A 25723-nucleotide genomic window follows, 5' to 3' on the forward strand; every position below is an offset into this window, starting at 1 on the left:
TATCAGCTCCACTGACCGCACAGGGTCACTCTGTAGTTCTACAGTTACAGACTGTAGTCCATCTGTTTCTCTGATACTCTGTTACCCTGTTCTTCAGTGGTCAGGACCCCCATGGACCCTCACAGAGCAGGTACTGTTTGGGTGGTGGGCCATTCTCAGCACTGCAGTAACACTGACGTGCTGGTGGTGTGTTAGTGTGTGAAAGGACCGGCCGTTTTTGGTCCGTTTATGAAGAGGAACCAGAGAGCGGATCACCTGTCCTGTGGAATCTCTCAGTCTCAGCGGGAGCGCCCGGTGCAGGAAGACAGAACGACTCTCTTAATCAATCAAAGAGTTTATTAAGTCTTCTGCACAAAGAAAGAAGGGCACTCCTTCTTTTATACAAACACGTCCTGCCCTGTTGCGTACAAGCAAACAGGGTGGACCCAAATAAGTTGTCTAACAGTCATGAAATGCTAAGCTGACAAACACACTCACGGACCACCGGAACTGCCCAAGGGAGGGGGGCTTCTGCTCTGTGTACGATAATCTTACCTACGAAAGAGAACAAATGGTTCTGGACGGAATGTTTTCCGATAAGAGGAGCAAGTTGTTTGTGCAAACTGCCAAGGACAGTAGCTATTCTGGCTGCAAAGTCTGCTTAGAGCAGAGTTAGAGCAGAGTTAACCCTTTCATTCCCCTCTTTTATGCCTCACCAACTGGTGAGGCATAACATGGCAAGTTACTGTGGTGCGTGAGAACACACATACATATGGTTGGTGCTGGAGATGAGAGGCTGGTATACGGGCCGCGGGGGTCGCATCGCGGAGGCCAGCGCGTAGACCCTTTCCATGAGGCATCTGAAAAAAATAAGGGCCCAAACACAATAACAGCAAAACCATACAGATAATGGGGACAGCCATGGCAAAATAAGGAGTAAGTAGTTAATAAGGAGTTAGTAAGGAGTTAGTAAGGACATATTTAAGAATGTACAGTAAACATGTAGCAAAATCTGTAGTGTTGCGAGTTTTAGAACAAAAATCCTGTGATAGAGAAAGAGAATAATTAATGTGAGGGTAATCATAATGAGTAACATTCAAACAGTCAGGAGACAGACAGGTGTGTGCTACAGCCTGCAGAGTAGCAGAGAGATCCTGAGGGGCCGTGACCATGGAGTGCTTGTTCACACTGGAGGGCATCAGGTGACGCACGTAGCAGGAGTCATTGGTGTACTGCTTGGCAGTCCAGTTAGCATACTGCCAGAAAACGTTATCCATGGGGGATCCGCCAGCACGTTCCACCAGGCACAGGATTAATATTAGCTGCAACTTCTGTAACACAGGACAGGTTAGAGATAGGAAACAAAAATATTTAGACGTCTATCATGTATATACATCACTGCGGGGCTGACTGACATCTGGAGGCATGAATCCACTGTGGGAAAAGATCAGTTAATACCCCCGTGCGTGTGACAGCGAGTACAGTAGTGGGTTCAGAGAAAGGGGAGTCTGAAAAACCCTTTCTCTCAAATTTCTTGACCAATACCTGATCGCCCGGCTTAAAAGCATGGGTTGGGACCTTGGGAGGGTCTGTGATAGTTTGGTTGACCCTCTCCCAGTATTCATTCAGAACAGTTAACAACCCTGCGGTGTACTCGCTGCGACGCACATCCAAGTCCGCCGTTCCCCCCAGAGCCGTTTTCTGACGCCATGGGAGGGGGAACGGACGTCCCATGACAATTTCATATGGCGACAGACCACCCAGAGTGTCTGTGCGCGCCATCCGCAGTTTGGCCAAAACTACAGGTAAAACCTTCACCCAATTAGTAGTGTTCTGCGTCTGCATGGCCTTTCATAACCGCCCTTTTATAGTCCGATTAACCCTTTCGACCATACCCGAGGATTGAGGGTGATAGGGGATGTGGAAAGCCCAGTCTATGCTCAGGTGCTTCGCGAGCATCTGTGTGACTTTGGAGGTGACCGGTGTGCCTTTGTCGGAGTCTATTCCTAAGGGGACACCGTAACGCGGTATGATTTCTTGGCAGAGTTTTGTCACAACTGTATTTGCATTTTCTTTATTGCATGGGAACGCCTCTGTCCAACGAGAAAATTTATCTATTAAGACCAATAAATATTTGTACGGCCCTACAGTCGTCATGTGTGTGAAATCGATTTGCCATTCTTGGAAAGGTGTTTCCGGTTTAGGAAGAACTTGGTGCGGTCCGGCCGGTTTTGGGTTATTCTGTAAGACACATGTAAGACAACGGTCTAATATGCGATCAACGGCAGAGTTCAAATTGTGAATGCAAAACAATTCGGACATGTCACGCTTTACCCCTCTTCGTTCCCGATGCGAAATACCATGAAAATCGGGAACGAGGAACGGAACACACGGAACACAATGTGCGGGCGTCGCGCAGCGGTTTGACGGCTGGATCGTAGCCCGATTACAGCCAATGCTTGATATCAGAGTCCGAGGCGGTGGCCTGAATACAGTCAAGATCAAGACCAGGAAGTAAGTCAACCGTGAGTGCAGTCCAGGAGAAGGAAGCCGGATTCATAAAAGGGCAAGTGGGGCCATGAAGAGCTCCACGTTTTGCGGCAGAGTCGGCGGTGTTGTTACCAACAGAGTCAGGGTCGCTACGACGCTGGTGAGCACGAACTTTAACAACGGCCAGTCGGGAAGGCAGGAAGCTCGCCCTGATCAGGTCCTCGATAAGCGACACATGGGAAATGGGTTTGTTATCAGTAGTAACGAAACCGCGTTGATGCCAGATTCCCCCAAAATCATGAACTACGGCGAAAGCGTAACGGCTGTCCGTGTATATAGTGACATCTTGGTCTTGAGCCATCCGATGATGGCTTGGAACATGATCCATCAACATAAAATGCAAGGCCAGAAGGCAACGGGGTGGAAGACACGTCAGGGCGAATAGAAGTTTCACCGGCCAGACGGGTCTCGCAGTCATGCACGTCTAGAGTGGGACTGGAGGCGTCGTGTGGTAACAGAAGTAAATGCATTAAAGCGGAAGAGACAGTATCTAGTGAGGAGTGCGGACGCACAGTGAGGTTTTCTGTGTTCAACAAAATGTTCTCATAGCCTGCACGCCGCTGAGCAGACAAGTGCTGTGTAGAACAGTTATTTAGGAGCTGACAGACCTGATGAGAGGTGTGTAAGGTCAAGTCATGACCTAAAACGATTTTTTCAGCATCCTGTACCATTAGTGCGCACGCCGCGACCGCTTGGAGACAGGATGGAAGGCCTCGGGCCGTAACGTCCAATGTTTTAGAATAATATGCGCAAGGGCGCAAACCTCCCCCGTGGGGCTGAGCCAGAACCGCAGCAGCAGTGCCCCCCGACTCCGACACCCACAGGTGAAATGGCAGAGCGTAGTTGGGCAGGCCCAAGGCTGGTGCAGACTGCAGTGAGGACAGTAGAGCAGAATATGCACAGTTCATGGCTGTAGTCCATGTGAGGCGATGAGTCATGGCCTGTTCGTGAGTGAAGGAGGCACGCAGTGTTTTGTCATGCGCGGAGCAGTCAGGAATCCACTGTCTGCAGTAATTGATGAGGCAGAGGAAAGACATCATAGCCTGCTTGGTGGCGGGCTTGGGAAGCTGCGTGATGCATGACACTCGGTCAGCGGAGAGGAGGCGTTGACCTTGAGATAGTTCATGACCCAGATATTGGACCCGGGGTAGGCAGAACTGCAGTTTCTTTAGTGAAACCTTGAAGCCCAGGGTAGCCAAGCGCATGAGGACCAGTTTAGATGCCTCAGTGCACGTGGAGCTGTCAGGGGCCGAAATCAGAAGGTCATCTGCATACTGCAGGAGCACAGCACCCCTGGGGAGGGAAAGGTCAGAAACGAGGTCTCGGAGCGACGCGGCGAACGCCGCAGGCGAGTCGCAGAAACCTTGCAGCAAACGAGACCACGTGTATTGGCGTTGGCGATGAGTAAAAGCGAAAATCGGCTGGGTGTCAGGTTCAACAGGATTGCTGAAAAAAGCAGAACTAACGTCTAAAACAGTAAAAAATGCGTGTTGACACGGAATGGAGGTCAATATCGAAGAGACATCAGGCACAATTGGGGCGATAGGCACGACGGCGTCATTAAGGCATCGAAAATCTTGAGTGAATCGCCAAGAACCGTCCGGCTTGGGGACTGGGTTAATCGGTGTGTTATACGCACTTTGACATGGGACGACCACACCTAAAGAGAGAAGTTTCTGTAGAATAGAGTCTATACCACACAGTTGCTCGGGCAAAGGGTATTGTTTAACAAAAACAGGAGTGGGGCTTTTTAGAGTAGCCAAACAGTGTGTGGTATGGAACGCAGAGGCTCGGGAACCTCTGTGGCGTGTGAGACAGACAGCAGAGCAGACACGGGTGATTTAAAGGATTTATTGGCGATGTTGAGATCGCAATTGAAATCTCCCGTGGACACGGTCATGCGCGAACCAGAAAAGGACAGGGATAGACCAAGTTTACTCATTAAATCCCGCCCATTAAGATTAAAGGGACAATCTGGCATGAACACGAAAGAATGAGTAAATCGCACTGCGTCGCATACAACCTGAAGTGGGGGCGTATACGGAGATGAGAAGGGCGGTCCTGTAATACCCACAGAGCTAGTGATTCTAGATGATAAAGGCCCCTCGTAACTGGGTCCGAGCGAAGAGAGCGTGGCGCCGGTATCAATGAGAAAATTATAGTCAACACCAGATACATTGAGAGACACAACAGGAAGGTCATGATTCAGATGGTTGGCAAGGGGAAAAGCACATTTTGGTCAAAAAAGTGCAGCTGTCCTGTTATTTATCTGTCTTTTCTTAAACCTAACTTGCCTGGCACTGCTGTGGATTGAAGTCCACATTTCAAAAAATACACAGCAGTGATCAGACAATGCAACATCCTTAATAGAGGCTGAAATGTTAAGACCCTTTGAGATAACCACATCCAAAGTGTGACCATGGCAATGTGTACTTCCAGTCACATGCTGAGAAAGTTCAAAAGATTCAAGTACATCATAGAGTCCTTTGGCGTAATTATCCTTGTGATTATCAATATGAATGTTAAAATCACCAGCAATAACAAAATGATCAAATTCAGTAGAAATAAAAGATAACATATCTGTGAAGTCATCAATAAAATTAGCATTGTACCTTGGAGGTCTGTAGACAGTTACTAGTAATATTCTTTGTGCCCCCTTTAAAATCACACCTAAATATTCAAAAGATGTGAAATCACCAAGTGGTAACTGCTTGCATTGGAAAGTATCATTAAACAGCATTGCTACACTTCCGCCTTTCTTGCCGGTGCATGAAAAAGTTAAAGTTTGGTGGAGCCGTCTCAGTTAACACAATATCAGCACTATATGAGTTTAATGTCTCTGTTAAAAGCATGAAATCATGCCTGTTGTAATTAAATCATTAATTATATAAGACTTATTTGTAAGAGATCTGATATTCAGTAGAGCTAACTTAATAACCTGTGCACTTTGTTTCAAAGACTGTGAGTTACTTCTAACATACTGCAGGTTGGATGTATTCACAGTATCTGACCTAAACTCCTTGTTCTTTCTGCTTCTGATAAGAACTGGAATGGGAGAGATAATTGGGACACAGGGTCCATGCTTGTTTTGGAAACAAGTACCGCTGATATCATCACTGTAGCAGCACGGACCCAAAAGAGAGAATGCAGAAAGGCTGAGCGCAGATGACGTAAAACCAAACTTCACACACATAAAGAGAGTTTCTTCGGTTCATCCCACACCTTTTTCACGTCATACCACGATTTATAGCTTTCATTCATGTAAGATAGGTCTCATCCAGGATCTCCTATGCCCTCATTAATCATGTGATGTGCGGAACCCAAATAGCCCACATCGAAAGTGCCCTCCCTGGGGTATGCGGGTATTTGCGGATTACTTTCGGTCCAACCAGCTAGGTTGGACAAACCCAAATTACATCTACGCATCCATGCAGCCGGTGTCTCTTCCGGCTCTGGTTGGAACGACGTGCCCATTATGGAAAAATACAGTGAGAGCTGTACTGAGAGTTTCCACTATAGGACGTTCCCTGTCTCCCACTAAGCGCTTAGGTTTAAATGTACCCTCTCTACTCTCACTCTCGTACTCCCGCCCACCCGACAGGGCTGGGTCGGTTCGCTCTGAACACCCAGGTGATCTCGACAACCAGGTAGAGGTCCAAAAACGATTAATTGGACTTACCTGGGTGAAGAGAACACGTCGGGGTCACCATCTGAAAGGACCGGCCGTTTTTGGTCCGTTCATGAAGAGGAACCAGAGAGTGGATCACCTGTCCTGTGGAAAGTCTCAGTCTCAGCGGGAGCGCTCGGTGCAGGAAGACAGAACGACTCTCGTAATCAATCAAAGAGTTTATTAAGTCTTCTGCACAAAGAAAGAAGGGCACTCCTTCTTTTATACAAACACGTCCTGCCCTGTTGCGTACAAGCAAACATGGTGGACCCAAATAAGTTGTCTAACAGTCATGAAATGCTAAGCTGACAGAAACAGACTCACGGACCACCGGAACTGCCCAAGGGAGGGGGGCTTCTGCTCTGTGTACCATAATCTTACCTACAAAAGGGAACAAATGGTTCTGGACGGAATGTTTTCCGATAAGAGGAGCAAGTTGTTTGTGCACACCAGTTGTGCTGGTGTGAGTGGATCAGACACAGCAGTGCTGCTGGAGTTTTTAAACACCTCAGTGTCGCTGCTGGACTGAGAATAGTCCACCAACCAAAAATATCCAGCCAGCAGCGTCCTGTGGGCAGCGTCCTGTGGGCAGCGTCCTGTGGGCAGCGTCCTCTGGGCAGCGTCCTGTGACCACTGATGAAGGACTAGAGGATGACCAACACAAACTGTGCAGCAGCAGATGAGCTGCCGTCTCTGACTTTACATCTACAAGGTGGACCGACAAGGTAGGAGTGTCTAATAGAGTGGACAGTGAGTGGACACAGTGTTTAAAAACTCCAGCAGCACTGCCCACATAGTACCTGCTCTGTGAGGGTCCATGGGGGTCCTGACCACTGAAGAACAGGGTAACAGAGTATCAGATGGACTACAGTCTGTAACTGTAGATCTACAGAGTGACCCTGTGCGGTCAGTGGAGCTGATTAGGTGGACAGTAAGTGATGAAACAAGGAGGAGCACAGTGAGTGTGTATATGAGACTCACGGTGGCTGCGGTAGGCAAATCTCCCAGGAGTGTCCGTCTTTTTAGCCAGATGATTCATCCTCTTACAGCGGCCATCAGACCTGCACACAGACATTAGCATTGCAGCGAACACTGGAGCTATGAGACTAATGCAGCTAACAAGTAATAAAAGGCTGTAGCTTGCTGTCTAGCATGGTGCTAACGGCATGCCTGAAGGCCTCAAACCATATGGAGGTGCTGGGTGTCCCTGACAGACTGGACGATGTGGTTTCTGACTCACTGTGATCTACAAACATGGACTAAAGTACGTCAGCATAGCTAATCCCAGCAGCAGCTGGACGTGTCTGACTGTCTGCGTGCTGGAAGCCGTACTTGAGGCTGGAGTAGTCCATCTCCAGGTCACCGTTGGACTGTGGGGTCAGAGTAACCGTCCCCATCTTCATGTCTGCTTTACGGCTCACAAACCAGTCTGCGTTGGTGGCGAAGCCGACCAGGTACCACGTCCCTCCGACCTGGAGCAGAAAGAAAGCCTTAACAACCACCTGGAACTGACCACATGGTTCTGAGTGATGATTATGTGCAGATAAACCAAATAAACACATAGTGGTGAAATGCACAGCGTTACAGGACCAAAACACAGTAGCCCAATAACAATGAGGAGAATGTAAACTTGTATTTTTAAAACACTTAAATCATTTCCTTGAGAATTTAATATGATTATTAATGGAGGAGAATGTAATCGTACGTGTCGCTGTTGTCAGAAGAAAACCTTGCATCTCCATTTTTGACGTTTTTCAGTTTTTGACATAATTTGAAAGGATGGTCCTGTACATTGTATGTAAATTTCATGATGAATGGACCAAAAAAATGACCCAAAATGACTTGGAAAAATGTCTGGTTCCATTGATTTCCATTAAAAGTGAAGTAGGTTTTTTCCTTTTGCTGTAAAGTTCTCGTTTTGGAGATACAGCAGCAATATGTTAAAAAAACATATATATATATATATACATATATTGTTTTTTTGGTTATTATTGCTTTATATTATTGTATAGGATATTATTAATGGTGTTATAATCCGTGCTTGTGCTCTGAGCTTCTGCTTCTGTTCAGTCCGTAAAGCTGATCCGCTGCTCTTCTTACCTTCTGCAGGTCGAAGTCGGCCTGAGGCATCACGTCGGCCCTCACGGCCAGAACACACAGGAGAACTCCCAGCATTCCCAGCATGGTGGTCGGCATGGTTACTGCAGAACACGTCTCTGAGTCAGCGTGAGGGAAGGTTGAGGATGAGTTGTGTCCAAGCGCTGGCGTGTTTTATATAGTACAGTAGACCCCCCACTTTACACAAACATGTACATACCCCATAATCACGGTTACACAACAGCGCAGCTTTTTCCATATAGCTTTATTGTGCAACTGCTGGCACTGGAGTGCATAAGGTGGTATGCATGGCGTCCTGTTCTAGTCACGTACAGCAGAACCCAGCAGCTGGAACCTGTTGAGGCAGGATGGAGCTGGAGGCGGTTTGGCTGCAGTCAGCGGGACGACTCTCACACCATCACGGAGGTGAGCAGAGACGTCAACAGCGCATCGATTTATGTTCATCCACTTTGGAATTCACCGTCAATCATAATTAATCATAACAATATTATTTAAAGAAACTTTTCGCCTGAGGTGGAAAATACTTCAGTAATTGATGCAGATGTGGTTGATCAGCCAGGACATGCTCGGTCTCCAGAGTTCGCTTCTCTTACACTATCATCTTAAACTAGAAGTCAGCAGCTTCTCTCAGCTTCGTTAAGGTGGCGCAGACTTGTAGATGCAATTTAGGATGCAGTTTAAGTTACTCTGTTGTGATACACACACACACACACACACACTACATTTCCAAAAGTATTCGGTCATCTGGCTTCACGCATATGAACCTGAGTGAATCCCATTCTTAATCCATAGGGTTTAATATGATGTCGGCCCACCCTTTGCAGCTATAACAGCTTCATCTCTTCTGGGAAGGCTTTCCACAAGGGTTAGGAGTGTTTATGGGAATTTCTGACCGTTCTTCCAGAAGCACATTTGTGAGGTCAGACACTGACGTTGGACGACAAGGCCTGGCTCACAGTCTCCACTCTAATTCATCCCAAAGGTGTTCTATGGGGTTGAGGTCAGGACTCTGTGCAGGCCAGTCAAGTTCTTCCACACCAAACTGGCTCATCCACGTCTTTATGGACCTGCTTTGTGCACTGGTGCTCAGTCATGTTGGAACAGGAAGGGGCCGTCCCCAAACTGTCCCCACAAAGTTGGGAGCGTGAAATTGTCCAAAATCTCTTGGTGCTGAAGCTTTAAGAGCTCCTTTCACTGGAACTAAGGGGCCGAGCCCAACTCCTGAAAAACAGCCCCACACCATGATCCCCCCTCCACCAAACTTTACACTCAGCACAATGCAGTCAGACAAGTACCGTCTCCTGGCAACCGCCAAACCCAGACTCGTCCATCAGATTTCCAGACGGAGAAGCGTGATTGGTCACTCCAGAGAACACGTGTCCACTGCTCTAGAGTCCAGTGGCGGCGCTTTACACCACTGCATTCCACGCTTTGCATTGCGCTTGGTGATGTAAGGCTTGGATGCAGCTGCTCGGCCATGGAAACCCATTCCATGAAGCTCTCTACGCTGTTCTTGAGCGGATCTGAAGGCCACATGATTATACAGGGTCGAAAGTCACAGGACACCGTTTTATGTTATTTTATTAAGCCTCCACGATGTGGTGCTGAAGGCGGATTTTCTCAGCACACACAATTTGTTTGAGATAACCCCAGAGATAAAATTCGATAATAAAATGAAAATTACAATAAAATAATACCTGTCCTGTGACTTTTGACTTACCCTGTATATACATACATATATGCACACGTCTTTCTGTAGAGCAGACTCGGGAAGACATCGGTGTGGAAATCTATAAATAAAACTGATGATGATGGTGATGATGATATTGTTTACAGGGTACACTCAGCATCTGCTCATGGGCTTCTATTGTAAGTGTGTGTTGTTTTGTGTTCTTTAATAAATACTCTGTAATCAGCACCGCCTTACAGACACGGCAGACTGAGATCAGGCTAAAAACACCAGCCCGTCCCGTTAATGACACACGGCTACTGGACAACAGACACAACAGGGCACAGGAGAATTTCAGCTGAGGTTGTGAAGCTGTAATTGCACAGTGCTTGTAAACAAGGCCATAAAAAGCAGATAAAAGAGTGAGAAAGTTTCCCTTATTAGCATGCACAAACAAACAAACAAACAAACAAACAAACACATGACAAACTGGCTGTAACAGAAGACGCGTAAAAAATAAAAACAATTATAAATATCTGTTGAAGTTTGCCTGTGTGTCTGTATCAGTGTCTGTGTGTGTGAGTGTGTGCATGTGTGTGTGTGTGTGTCTGTGTGTGTGGGGGGGGGGGGGGGGTAGGGGGTGTTGGGGGCATGTGTGTGTGTGTGTGTGTGTGTTAACAGAAAGCTCGAGCAGGAGCGAGGGCTGGGGGCTGTTGATGAGGGGAGCAGAATCAGAAAGTCACCCACACTGTCCATCTGGGTTTTTCTTTGACCACATGACCCTCAGCCAGAGACCACTGTCAGCACTTCACCGCTCACACAGACACAAACAAACATGCATATGTTTTCATACCATGTCAGGACATGTGGTCCAATATTTGTCCCATACATGTAATCATAATACACTCACCGGCCACTTTATTAGGTACCCCTTGCTAGTAAAAGGCTGGACCCCCTTTTCCCTTCAGAACTGTCTTAATTCTTCGTGACTTTCAACAAGGTGTTGGAAACGTTCCTCAGAGATGTTGGTTGGTTATTTGAGCTCCTGCTGCCTTTCTATCATCTGGAACCAGTCTGCCCGTTCTCCTCTGACCTCTCACATCAACAAGGCATTTTCATCCACACAACTGACCGCTCACTGGATATTTCCTCTTTTTCGGACCGTTCTCTGTAAACCCTAGAGATGGTCGAGCGTGAAAATCCCAGCAGATCAGCAGTTTCTGAAATACTCAGACCAGCCCGTCTGGCACCAACAACCACGCCACGTTCAAAGCCCCTTAAATCCCCTTTCTTCCCCGTTCTGATGCTCGGTCTGCACTTCAGCAAGTCGTCTTGACCACCTCTACAGGTCTAAATGCAGTGAGTTGCGGCCGTGTGATTGGCTGATTAGCTAATTGTGTTGACAAGCAACTGTACCTAATAAAGTGTCCCATGTGTATTAGACATATCGCTGTTGTCAGTACTAAACCTCGTATCTCCACAACGGTGACTTCACAGCAGAGAACACACATGCTTTACTTGTGTAAATGTCCTGTATGAGTTACATCTTTAAGTACTTTTATGTAATGATTGTCATATATAGTATTGCAGAAGGCCATGTGTAGAGGATCATTGCCTAGAACAGGGACTGTGTATCGCCGCCGTTGTTGCTATAGTGTAGGTTGTGCATATGTTCTTTGTGTGTTATTGTTTGGGTGCCTATGACTGATGGGGTAATAACTGAATGAATATTAAATAAATAACTTTTACGCAGCACTCTACGTCTACTAGGGGCTGCAGTTGAGTCGACGTTGATTAATCGCTGATGATGTCTTAAATAAAACCACATGAGAAGGGAAAGATTTGTAAAAGAGGTTTTTAATCTCAGTGTGATTATCCTGGTTAAACAAAGTTTTAAAAATTTGCCTTTAATAATCTGACTTTAAAACTCTACAGGTCAGTAGACTGTGATGCACCCTTTCCAATGTGAACCAGAGAATTAGACCCTGAAACCTCACAAATTTGTATCCTACTTAGGCCTTACTGAGGCACTCGCCTGAGGTGGAGAACCAAAGAAATGTAGAGTGCCATAACTCTGCCAAAATAAGAGTAACTGACTTCAACCTTTACAGGATTACAGGGCATTATGCTCTTTCTCCAACCACACGCATTTATTAACGTAGTCTTTGAGAAACTGGTGCTAACGACATTCAGTATCTGATGTTTGAAGCTCTTTAGATGAGTGGAAAAATTTTAGAATGAAGCCAAACTCCACAGATCAGTAGAGGGTGTTCAGCCCTTTCTAACAAGCCCTGGATCGCTTTGCTAACCTTAAGAAAAACCGGAGATACAGACCCCAAAATCACCCGCTGTCTTCTCTGAGGCGTCCTCTGAGGTGTAGTTAGTGTCTTAATCATGTTATCAGAGACTCGTTGACATCTGACGTCTTAAAGCGGCACCTCTGAGCAGTGGAGGCGAATAGTTGAATAGTCTATGCAGTGTTTTTGGTTTGACAGTGGCAGTGATTTAAAAGCCTGTTATATCAGAGCCTATAGAAATCAGTGTAAACACACAGATAAATCACCCTGGAGAAGAACAGGCAGGTTTACCGCAGTGAGAGCGCTGGCGACGAGATTTCTTCATCTCCAGTTCAGCTGAGTTCATGTTTAATCTCAGTCCATACGCCTCACTCCCGCGGTGTCTGTCTGCTGACTCCCTCTCTATAGCGCTGCTGATGCGTCAGTGTCAGTAAATGTCCGTTTCATCAGCCGTTCTTCTGTAGAGTTTATGTTCTAGTGCGGTTCTGCGCTCTTCCTCACATTAACTGAGATCTTCCTCGTCTTCTCTTCTATAACGTCTCTGTTCTAGTGCGGTTCTGCGCTCTTCCTCACATTAACTGTCATCGTCTCCTCTTCGGTGTGAGAAATGAGGAACAGTCACTCTTCACTCCAGTCTCTTGGGAAACTGGGCAAGATTTCAGGTTTTCTGATCCGCGGCAGCTCATTGGAAAGTCTTTCAGAGGAATCCGGGCAGAGTTGCGGTTTCTAGGCTATGAAACACCAACTGGGTGAGCCAATCTGCAACAGCGCCACCCTGAGGCAGAGCGGTGCTGCAGCTCTAGTTAGTTAAGAACACCAGAGACGGAAGCTCTCGGACTCCATCAGCTTCCACTACTGAGCTTTCACTGAATTTGTATTTTGTTGCTGTGCAAACAAAAACATGCGTCTCCATTTCTGTCTGATTTTATTTTTCTACATCATTTGAAAATTGCAGCTGTACTACTGTGTGAAAATTTCATGAGGAATGAATTAATAGAAATGCTCCAAAATAGGTGGAATAACATCTTTTTACGTTAACTTGCAGTAAAATTAAAGAGCCTTTTTGCCCTTTTTTGCTGTAAAGTTGCAATTTTGGACACACCTTTTTTTTTGGGCAGTGACGATTTGAGCGTCTGTTTTACATCATGAAAAATTTATTTTCAGGGACCCCCCAGAATTTTTATTTTGAGATACTCAAGGGGTCCAAGGGGTACCAGGAGCCTCTGTATTTTGCATCATGTTTAAAGTAGGGCTGTCGAAGGTAACGCGATAATAACGCATTAACATGATCTCAATTTAACGCAATTAAAAAAATAGTGAGTCATCCATAGTTCATGTTGAGACTTGACCGTGCGCGGCGTCTCTCATTAAGAGTAGAGGAGTTTACATGCAAAGACTTCTGCCAATCCGACTGAATACAATCCGATTACAGATTCAGACTGAGGGGTTTATTCTCACTCTACTCAACAGTCTGATGAAAATCTTCGTTTACCTGCTCACTAAAAGTAATCAGATCAAAATGACGCGCATGCGTGGAGCAGCACTTAGTGTAGACGTTACCATGACAACCAGCATCCCGTGAGGTCCAGTCAGAGTGAGATGAGCAGCAGTGAGCAGTGATTGTGTTTCTAACTGCTTTAAAATGACGTCAGACTCAGGAAAACGTCCTTCACACGTCCTTATTAAAGAAGGCCGAGAGGAAGACGTCGTGCTCTGAGACGCATAAGATGGACGTCCGTCCCGCCGCCGTCTTTTAAAGATCAGAGCATGAACTTCGTCTCCTCTGCAGACCAGTTTCTGCTCCGCCGTGTTGAACGGTATAAACTCTCACTGTGACGCGACGCTCAGGCAGAACGGACTGAAACTTTCCGATAGGGAATGTAATCGGATACAGACGCTTACACGGATATTATTCTTCTATTTAACAGATTATTCACAGGATTACCCACCTTGATCAATCAGATAGAGACTGTATTCCAAATGGCCTCAATCAGACTAGACTGTTCAGATTGATGTGTCTACATGGACGTATTCCATTCCAATTGAGCTATTAGTTGGATTATTAACGGATTATTAGGCTGCATGTAAACATGTCTTTAATGAAGTCCACCTTTGTGTAATTTATTTTTGTTTGCGCAGGACTGTGAAGTCCTATAGGCTGTGACTGAATACAACTTCAGCAAAATGTAAGTTTTATGTAGTTTTTATTTTCTTTTGTTATACATCTGAACTAAGACACAGTAGTGTGTGACTACATGTCTTCTGTCTGAGAGTGCGGCTCCCTGATCTATTACAAATCCAGTTCTGTGTTTTGTAGATTCAGTATTACTGCCGAGTATGTGAGTGAATAAAATTACAAAAGTACATTTAGCATAAAATGTATTGACCATTTTAATTGTAACATTTCACTTAAAAATCCTTATTTTCTATAACATTTACACAGATTAAAAAAACTATATGAAATTCTGAGATTAATCACGATTAAATTTTTTAGTCGTTTGACAGCCCTAGTTTAAAGCAATATCGAATATCATATTTATAGTGCCTTCAATTTTATTGGCAAAGCTTAATCTGCTGTTACATGTCCAGCTCAGCTCATTTAAGGACTTTTATTTGTCTCACCTTGCTCTCGCTTGTAGATGACATTAAAGCTTTTTAATGTCCTCAGGAGCTAAAGTAAACTGGACCACCCAGAGGAAACCCATGCAGACACAGGAAGAACATGCAAGCTCCACACAGGTCAAACCCTGGTTGCCCGGCCGGGGAATCGAACCCAGGCCCTTCTTGCTGTGGGGCAACAGTGCCACCATTCCGTTCTCTAGATAGAGGCATTCATTTCAGGAAAAGTCTAATGATAATGTGTGAAAACCTCCATTACTCTGACACGCTGAGGCTTGTGGATGATTTTATTTACTTTCAGTTTTAGTGCAGTGGTGATCTGAGTTAGTTCTAGTCACTTCAGGATGTTCCTAACAAAATAATTCACTCAAGTCCGTCAGGAAGAGGTGATGTTTCCCATTCAGGCTGATCTGAGAGCAGATCTTTCTCATATTAGGGGTCCTGCTTCAGCGTAAAGATGAGCTTCTACACAGCACAATGCATCATCGTTCTCCAGCATGAGTAACCGGCGCCCCCTGGTGGTGAAAACACAGAAAGTCTTCAGTCCCCAAATATTTAACCAGCTCAGTCCCCAAAATCTCTGTTTATAATTTCACACATCATGTTCTGTAAGAGGTGTTCACAGGCAGAGTGATCTCAATATTCCCCCATAATCCAGTGTGTGAGGTGTGATCAGAGGTTCAGAGGGTTTGGTGTGAAGTGGTTCAGACGTCTTTACAGTGGTGGTGATGGGAACCAGGCGTCGCCATGACTACAACACAGATATAGACACTTTATTTACCATCCAGAACCACCAGAGAACCTACACGAGTCTTCTGAGTTTATATGGAATGTTGATGATGGAAAACAGTGGAAAATCTGGAATAATGAGTTTTCTTTGGGGACTATTTTGCCGCACAGCGCCCTGCATGTCTCCCTCCACCATGAATGGAGTTGAAGTTCTCTAAACTCTCATAAAACAGCGTCTCAGTCATCAGGCAGTGAATTCAGAACCAGCTCATGTAGGAACTTTCTGTGAGGAGCTTTTAGAGGGACGTCTGGTTCCTATCACCACCACTGTGAGGAGCTTTTAGAGGGGGACGTCTGGTTCCCATCACCACCACTGTGAGGAGCTTTTAGAGGGACGTCTTGTTCCTATCACCACCACTGTGAACGGCTCTGACTCGGTCAGTTTATCTAGAACAGAGCGTTTCACACCAAACCGCTCAGAAGCAGTTAATTATGCAGAAATTGTACTGAAATTGGGTGTCATTTTGGTCAGAGGCCACTCGTGTACAGGGTGAGCCAAAACTCACAGGACACCGTTTTATGTTATCTTATTAAGACTCCACGATGCGGTGCTGAAGGTGATGTTTGTTGCGGATCTTCTCCCCAGAGATAAAAGTCGATAATAAAATAAAAAATATTAAAAATTAAATAACCTGACCAAATTGTGACTGACAGGTGTTCATTGGAAATTAATTCTCACCGGCCTGCCTATTCACTACAGCAATACAGGTATTATGATATAATTATGATTATGATGCTGAAATTGTACTGTATAATCTGTTGCCATAGTAACCCGAGAACATAGTGGCTGGTGATTGATCACAGCTGGCCACCCTCAGTTACACAGAGCTGGTATTTATGACTTTGTCAGCTGGTTACGAGCAACTTTCAAGTAGTAAATGAAGTTAAGGAGGACCCTGAATGCACCACCCTATGTTGTGGGCGGAGCATCAGACCAGCCAATGAGATGTCCACACTGAGGCAAGGATGCCTTCTATTGGTTGGTCCAGCTCACCTCCATCAGGTCAGGTTTAGATGAGTTTGACTGTAGAAAGGAGGGAGAAAATCAAGAACTGATCAATTTTGGATTATTATTATTATTATTGTTGTTGTTGTTGTTGTTGTTGTTGTTGTCATCTAGTGGTGCCAAGTCACAGTGAATGGACTGTATAGTGAAAGTTTGTGCAAACCGGTTCTACTAAATATTCCAATGTAAGACATTTACTACTAAATGCAAATACAGTGAAAGTAAATGTGAGTTTGTGTGATGTGTTTTATTATTTATGCGTTTAAATGAAGTAAAATTAAAGTCCTATTATTTTCAATATAATCTGTAAGTTTCACAGATCACAGCTGCTGTTGTTGTTGTTGTTGTTGTTGTTGTTGTTACCTGTTCGACAGACTCCATTCGCGATACCTTTACCTGCAGGGAAATATTAAAAGTATTACGTTAGAAAAGAACTGTGACATACATCAGCGTGTACGTTCATAAAGAAAACAGTAAAGATAAAAGCAAATGAGGTGAATGAGGCAGTTTACTGACCCACGTCCACCACTCTGTTCAGCCAGTTCATCACTGCAGCACAGACAACATTAAAGCCCAGTTAGACCCTCATCAACAACATCCACAATTACTGCCCCCTGCTGGCGACGTCCTGTATAAATAAAAATAATGCGTGGCCACCGTGGGAAGAAGGTCCTAATGCGAGGCCACGACTTAGTAAGGTGTGGGAATGAGATGATCAAGTCGTGGCCATGACCAAGTAAGGCATGGGAACGAGATCGCAGCTTACTAAGTTGTGGCCACGCATTAGGATCTCGTTCCCACGTGTTACTAAGTCGTGGCCACGCATTATTTTTATTTGTACAGGACGCCACCAGCGGGGCTCCGTACGTAATTCATTCGTGCATGGCTGTTTTCCAGCCTCTCTTCATCCCTCACAGTTGAGCAGGTCTGTGCCTTTAGGCCTGAAATATGTAAATGAGCTCTGCTCTGATTGGCTGCCCTGTATTGCGTTCCATTCCAAGCTGAAATGTGTTTCCGATTATTAGAACTTTCAGTTCATCTTAATTACATTCCTATGAAACATTTAGAGTCCAGAAATTCCATCAGTCAGAACTTTTCAAGTGAGTTATAGAAATTTCAGTAACACGTTCTGTTATAATTAAAGTTCTAGATAGTGCTGCATGGAGCCAACTACAAAGTAATGGGTAAATACTTTGTGTAACATGATAGTAAGATAGCCAAGACAGTTTATCTAGATTGCACTAAAGTATTAAAGAGGTAGTAGATAACAAGTGATTAAGTGTTTGGTAGAAACTCCAAAGTACTAGATAATTACTCTGGGTAACATGGTGGTACATTTTAAGACAGTTTATCTAAACTACACTGAAATGTCAAAGGTTCTAGATTTTAAGCGAGTAAGTCAGTGGTACAAACTCCAATGTACTAGATAATTACTGTGGGTAACATGACAATAAGTTCCAAAACAGTTTATCTAAATGTCAATGAGGTTCTAGATATTACATGAGTAAGTGTGAAGTACAAGCTCCAAAGTACTATACAATTAATGCAAACACACTAACATACAAAACAGGTTCTAGATATTCTAGATTCTAAACGCAAATGAGGTTCTCAATATCCTTGATATGGACTGAATAAGTGTGAGGTACAGCCTGTAACATGCTGTGTAACCTATTTTTGGTAAAATGATGAGAAGTACCAAGGCAGTCTACCTAAATTTCACTGAACTATCATAACAGGTTCTAGATATTAAGCTGATAAAGGACATAGTGAAATATCTCAAGATTATTTGCAGTAATAAAGCGATAAATACAGACACCTAATGTGATTGTAGTAATTACCTAGTACTTTGGTGTCTATATTGCTAACTTTCTCAGTTAATATCTAGAACCTGTTGGGCATTTCAGTGTAATTAACTTAATCATGTTACCCAGTATAATTAGCTAGTACTTTTATGTGTTCATGCGTGCTGCAGATGAGTTCTCAGGCTGCGCATACTGTGTTTACAGGACAAGTGTTCTCCAGATATTGCAAAAGAGAACGTACCACACACACTTAACAGTTTCCGACACACCAGAATTTCCAGTATTTGATTGTTTTGCAAAAGTTCCTTAAAGTGCTCAGGAAGGAAAATGTGTTGAAACAGATTCCGTAAATGGAGGTTAGAGCAGAAAGGGGAACATCAGCGTGACGGGACGTTCCGGCTGTTTCAGCGTTCTCGTTCTGAGCACTGAGAGGAGCAGAAAAGACTGTAACCTTCATTTTGATTCACTCCAGCGGTTCTGCGGTGTGAGTCGGTTCTGCAGTGTGAGTCACTGGGTGTCTGAGTGTCCAGGTTGTGGAAGGTGGTCAGTTGAGTAAAGCAGCAGATTCAGAGCTGGACTGTTAGTGACCACAGCACTTTCACCTCATACTAATCATAACACTTATACTAACTAACAGCAGAACCAATCTTAGAACAAAGACATTAGAACGGGTCTTACGCTGAGAGGACACTGTAAAGAGAGAAACAGAAAACACAAACACTCATTATTATTGTTATTATTATTACTATTATTATTAATAATACTACTGTTAGTAGTAGTGGTGGTATTTCAGTCATAATCAGTCGTAGTATTATACAGAGCCCTGCTGGTGACATCCCATATAAATAAAAATTATGCGTGGCCACTACTTAGTAAGACGTGGGAACGAGATCATGCCTTACTAAGTAAAAGTCACGCATTAGGATATCATTCCCTGGCCTTCCTTAATGGTGGCCATGCATTAGTATCTCGTTCCCATGCCTAACTAAGTCATAGCCACACATTAAGATCTCATTTTCACACCTTACTAAGTCATGGCCACACATTAGGATCTTGTTCCCACACCTTACTAAGGCATGGCCACATATTAGAATCTCGTTCTCATGCCTTACTAAGTTGTGGCCACGCATTAGGATCTCATTCCCAGGCCTCAATAAGTGGTGGTCATGCATTAGGATCTCATTCCTGTGCCTTACTAAGTCGTGGCCACGCATTAGGCTGTTGTTCCCACGCCTTACTAAATCATGGCCATGCATTAGGATCTCATTCCCATGCCTCCCATGCGTGGCTGTGCATTAGGAACTTGTTCTCACGCCTTACTAAGTAGTGGCCATGCATTAGGATCTCATTCTCACACCTTACTAAGTCATGGCCACGTGTTAGGATCTTGTTCTCACGCCTTATTAAGTGGTGCCTTCCTAAGTTGAAGCCACTGCTTAATTATCTTGTTCTCACACCTTACTTAGTTGTGGCCACTACTTAATTATCTTGTTCCAACGCCTTGCTAACTCATGGTCACAGATTATCTTTATCTATACAGGATGTCACCAACGGCTCTGTAGAATTATTACAAGTACACTCAAGGTTTTTTCAGTGAACCACATTATTGTAGATTCTAAAGTTTTAGAACCTCCAGAATGTTCTATTAATTATAGATTTTTTCCAAGAACAGTTCATTCAAACTAATTACCAGCTGGAGATCTTTATCTGCAGCAGCAGATGCATTATTATTATTATTATTATTTAGGGAGAACCATATGTGGTTCCCTAAAGAACCTTTTATGTTATGGTTCTTTAAAGAAGCATTTTTGTAACTGAGAATTGTGAGTGGGGATAACTTTTCTGAAGTTTAAAGAACCTGTGGTTCTATGCCAAGTGAAGGTTTTTCCTGGAACTGTGCATCCAAACCAAGTACATTAATTGGGCAGTGGTACACTCTTAAAAAGACGGTTCTTTAAGGGTTCTTTAGGAAAGAAAATACAGCACATTCTCCAGCAAGTTTCACCGTGTAAAGATCTTAAACATGCAAATGTTTCTTTGGCTGTTCGTGGTTCTATATAGAACCATCAGCTTTACTAAAGAAGACTTGAGGAACGATCTTTGTAAAAAGCACAGTGTGATAATTATCACTGTCATTATTGCTGTTGTTGATGATGTTGTTGATACTCACGTCTCAGGTTCTCGTTGACGATGCTGTCCTCTGTTAGCTTAGCTGGGGAAAAAGTTCAAACGCAGACTAATTACATGATTTATACAACAATAATAAACAACAATAAACAATAATAAACAATAATGAGCAACAATAAACAATAACATCTACAACTGATACATAACAATGAGCTCAAACGTTCAATACTTTGAGTAATATCTATTTTCCCTAAAGAACCCTTTTCATAAAGGAGGTGCAAGAGACTGAAGAACCTAAGTAAAGGTTTCAGAACCTCCACAATGTTTTAGGAAGAACCCATAAATAGCTCTAGAACCTTTCTAGTATGTAAAGTTTTAAAAATGTTCTTCACACTCAAACATGTCTTTTCCAAGATGGGTTTTTAAGGAACTGAAAGTGGTTCTCCTATGGCATCACTCAGAGAACCCTTTTGTGGCACTTGCACTTTATCATTATAATATTATTTTACTTTTGTTTATTTATTTTTAATCATTTCACTCTGTGTTCTAGATGCTGTAGGAAATGCTGTCGAGCGTTGGTGGAGTTTGGAGGTCAGCAGTGTGAACATGTCTCTGATCTGATCTGTTCAGGTGAGGTTCTGGTGGAGTTTGGAGGTCAGCAGTGTGAACATGTCTCTGATCTGATCTGTTCAGGTGAGGTTCTGGTGGAGTTTGGAGGTCAGCAGTGTGAACATGTCTCTGATCTGATCTGTTCAGGTGAGGTTCTGGTGGAGTTTGGAGGTCAGCAGTGTGAACATGTCTCTGATCTGATCTGTTCAGGTGAGGTTCTGGTGGAGTTTGGAGGTCAGCAGTGTGAACATGTCTCTGATCTGATCTGTTCAGGTGAGGTTCTGGTGGAGCAGCAGAGCTGAGATGATCAGATGTTTCTCCTGAGCTGATGAGCAGCAGCTCTGCCTCACTGTAAACACTGTTTATGAGGAGAAGGTAATGAGTGTTTAACTTCACTCACCCATGTCCACGTTTCTAAAATTCTTGGAGGGGTGCATAATCTGAGAAGGATCTGAAACACACACACACACAGAGAAACACACGCACGCACGCACACACACACACACACACACACACACACAGAAACACACACACACACACACACACACACAGAAACACCCACACACAGAGAAACACACGCACGCACGCACACACACACACACACACACACACACACACACACACACACACACACACACATACACACACACACACACACAGAAACACACACACACACACACACACACACACAGAAACACACACACACACACACACACACACACACAGTAAAGAGTGAGATAGAGCAGAGATAGAAAAAGAAGAAAATGAGAGAAAGAGGACAGAGAAAGGAGAGAGAGAGACAAAGAGAGAGACAGAGAGAGAGAGAGACAGAGAGAGAGACAGAGAGAGAGAGAGAGAGAGAGAGAGAGACAGAGAGAGAGAGAGAGAGAGAGAGAGAGAGAGAGAGAGAGACAGAGAGAGAGACAGGGAGAGAGAGACAGAGAGAGAGAGACAGAGAGAGAGAGAGAGAGAGAGAGAGAGAGAGAGAGAGACTTACCCAAGGCGTTCTGTATGTTCTCTGCTGTTTGGATCAGAGAGCCGCTTTTCTGTGTCCTGCTTTTGCTCCCTCGTTTACTGTCTAGAACACACGGAGCGTCTTACTCGCTGCTTTCTGCTTCTTTAGTATTTGAACTGTCACATCAAGTCTGTTTTGCTGTTATTAGTTTTTATTATTTGGACTATTTTGTCTCCAGTTCTGTGCGTCTTACTTAAATATAGTGAAGCGCTTTCATCTGAATTCAGCTCACTGACAAAAACAGGCTCAGTTCAGTAATTCAATATTTAATTAGACTTTACTGACATTAGCAGGTCCTAAACACGTCATAGCAGATGTAATTACACAGTTATAAACTGTAATAACAGGTTTCCTCAGTAGTATTACAGTGCCATGTTACCGTTACTGTGAAAGATCACAAGACGTTTGACGTTCCAGTGGCTTACTAGAGTACACAGATAGTTCTTCAAGGGTTCTTTAGTGAAGATAATGGTTCCATATAAAACCTCGAGCACTACAAGAACCCTTTCATGCTTTGGGGTTCTCTGCATGGTGAAGTGGTTCTTCAGATTGCTGTAGAATGTGTTGTGTTTGGTTCTGTTTAGCACCAAAAAGGCTTCTGGCCTGCAAGCTTGATGCCGTAACAATAGCAAAACCCTTTTAGTGCCCTGTGGAACCCTTTTTTTTGTAAATTTGACATCATAACAATACAAGAACCCTTTTTGGTGCTGTACAGAGCCCTTTTCAAAATGTTCTACAAAGAACCACATACAACACATTCTCCATCAATCTGCAGAACTAATTCACCATGTAAAGTGTGCTTTAAGCATGTAGAGGGTTCTTTCAGTGTTCATGGTTCTACACAGAACCCACGTTTATCGGTTCTTAGAGTAATAACACTTCACTTCTGTTTATTATATCACACCAAATAAATTCCATGACCTGAACGGATCAGTGCTCTTACTCTGAGATGCTTCAGAACCCTCTTTACTAAAGAACCCTCGAAGAACCCTCTTTGCTAAAGAACCCTCAAAAAACCCTAATTTTTAAATGTATGCATTTTGCAAAGATTAGCATTAAATATCATAACATCACATGTTCCTGCATTAACGGTGTGATGTTCTTATCCTGGTTATGTCACGGTTCTGTGCGCTCTTTAAAAAGATGGCTCTTCAGGGTTCTTTAGTAAAGATAATGGATCTACAAAGAACAACGTACACTCAAAGAACCCTTTGCACGATTAAAGATAGAAGGACCATTTTGGGTGCTATATAGAGCCCTTTTCAAAAATGTTGTAGAACCATCCACAGCATGTCCTCCATCAATCTGAGGAACACTTTCATGAAGCAAATGATTCTTTGAGTCTTTATGGCACCATAACACTAATATTGCTGAAACCTGTTATTACAGCTTATAACCATGTAATTACATCACAATGGCATGTTTAAGACCTGTTAATATCAGATTTCTAGTAAAGTCTTATTGAACGAGTGGAATTGGGTCAGTTTAAAGTGCTGTTTGTGTCCGTGAGCCGAATCCCAGACGGAAGAAAATGCTTCACAATATTTAAATTCCTCCTAACGATGATAAAGAACCCTTGAAGAACCATCTTTATAGAGAGTGTAGAGTTCCAGTAAAGAGTGCCTGAGCTGAGATCAGATCCAAAACTCTTACGTCCTTGTCTGAAATCCCTGAACGAGCGTAAAGGTCACTCACCGCAGACGGACACCAGCAGGCCGACGGTCAGCGTGAAGATCAGTAAAGTCCTCGCGGTCATGCTGCTCTCTCTCTGTTTAACGCTGCTTTCTCTGCGCTGAGAGCCTCGCTGACCGCTTTACAAGCACACCACCGCTCGTAAACACCGTCCTCAGCCTTGTTATTACCCTGATTATCATTATGAATATTACTGTTATGGTCGAGTCCACAGCAGACGACACCTACAGAGCGCAGAGCCAGCTCGATTACAGCAATCCTGCCTCCAATGGTGAGTAATACGACATCGTCATCTATTAAAAATGATGCCTTTCATACAGCACGGTGGGACAGTTTACCTCACCTTAGAAAATTAGAGTGAAAAAGCTGTTTATCCAGGTGGCGTCAGGTGTTTATTTACTCAGAAAACAACACTAATATTACAATAAACACAAATAAAGCACTGCTCTCGGAATAAAACCTTGTATCAACAACAGAGTCAATTTACATTAACACTAAAGTGTGTTTTGTAAAGACGTCCGGTTCCATTGACTTACATTAACACTAAAGTGTGTTTTGTAAAGACGTCCGGTTCCATTGACTTACATTAACACTAAAGTGTGTTCTGTAAAGACGTCCGGTTCCATTGACTTACATTAACACTAAAGTGTGTTCTGTAAAGACGTCCGGTTCCATTGACTTACATTAACACTAAAGTGTGTTTTGTAAAGACGTCCGGTTCCATTGACTTACATTAACACTAAAGTGTGTTCTGTAAAGACGTCCGGTTCCATTGACTTACATTAACACTAAAGTGTGTTCTGTAAAGACGTCCGGTTCCATTGACTTACATTAACACTAAAGTGTGTTTTGTAAAGACGTCCGGTTCCATTGACTTACATTAACACTAAAGTGTGTTCTGTAAAGACGTCCGGTTCCATTGACTTACATTAACACTAAAGTGTGTTTTGTAAAGACGTCCGGTTCCATTGACTTACATTAACACTAAAGTGTGTTTTGTAAAGATGTCGGGTTCCATTGACTTACATTAACACTAAAGAGTGTTTTGTAAAGACGTCCGGTTCCATTGACTTACATTAACACTAAAGTGTGTTCTGTAAAGACGTCCGGTTCCATTGACTTACATTAACACTAAAGTGTGTTTTGTAAAGACGTCCGGTTCCATTGACTTACATTAACACTAAAGTGTGTTTTGTAAAGATGTCCGGTTCCATTGACTTACATTAACACTAAAGTGTGTTCTGTAAAGACGTCCGGTTCCATTGACTTACATTAACATTAAAGTGTGTTTTGTAAAGACGTCCGGTTCCATTGACTTACATTAACACTAAAGTGTGTTCTGTAAAGACGTCCGGTTCCATTGACTTACATTAACACTAAAGTGTGTTCTGTAAAGACGTCCGGTTCCATTGACTTACATTAACACTAAAGTGTGTTCTGTAAAGACGTCCGGTTCCATTGACTTACATTAACACTAAAGTGTGTTTTGTAAAGACGTCCGGTTCCATTGACTTACATTAACACTAAAGTGTGTTTTGTAAAGATGTCGGGTTCCATTGACTTACATTAACACTAAAGTGTGTTTTGTAAAGACGTCCGGTTCCATTTACTTACATTAACACTAAAGTGTGTTCTGTAAAGACGTCCGGTTCCATTGACTTACATTAACACTAAAGTGTGTTTTGTAAAGACGTCCGGTTCCATTGACTTACATTAACACTAAAGTGTGTTTTGTAAAGACGTCCGGTTCCATTGACTTACATTAACACTAAAGTGTGTTCTGT

The 25723-nt window shown here is 43.6% G+C and overlaps 1 protein-coding gene and 1 long non-coding RNA gene across 3 annotated transcripts in view; both read right to left on the reverse strand.

Moving 5' to 3' along the window:
- LOC119262273 (lipocalin-like) overlaps positions 1-8548 on the reverse strand; it is a 9135-nt gene extending 587 nt beyond the window's left edge. The window contains exons 1-3 of the mRNA XM_037533677.1: positions 8297-8548; positions 7529-7668; positions 7178-7257 (exon numbers count right to left, since the gene is read on the reverse strand). Coding sequence (XP_037389574.1) covers positions 7178-7257; positions 7529-7668; positions 8297-8392 — 316 coding nt within the window. The 5' untranslated portion in view covers positions 8393-8548. The remainder of the gene's footprint in view (positions 1-7177; positions 7258-7528; positions 7669-8296) is intronic.
- A 6706-nt stretch (positions 8549-15254) lies between these two features.
- LOC119262206 lies at positions 15255-22306 on the reverse strand. Of its 2 annotated transcripts, XR_005129476.1 has the most exons (8): positions 22230-22306; positions 21633-21683; positions 20667-20708; positions 19175-19186; positions 17211-17243; positions 17058-17090; positions 16683-16712; positions 15255-15414 (listed from the first exon to the last, which is right to left on the reverse strand). It is a non-coding gene; the product is annotated as an uncharacterized LOC119262206 (long non-coding RNA). The 2 variants fall into 2 exon arrangements; XR_005129477.1 differs by lacking the exon at positions 19175-19186.
- Between the last annotated feature and the right edge of the window lie 3417 nt (positions 22307-25723).

This window comes from Pygocentrus nattereri, chromosome 23 (genome assembly GCF_015220715.1).
Source record: "Pygocentrus nattereri isolate fPygNat1 chromosome 23, fPygNat1.pri, whole genome shotgun sequence".
Classification (NCBI taxonomy): Eukaryota; Metazoa; Chordata; class Actinopteri; order Characiformes; family Serrasalmidae; genus Pygocentrus; species Pygocentrus nattereri.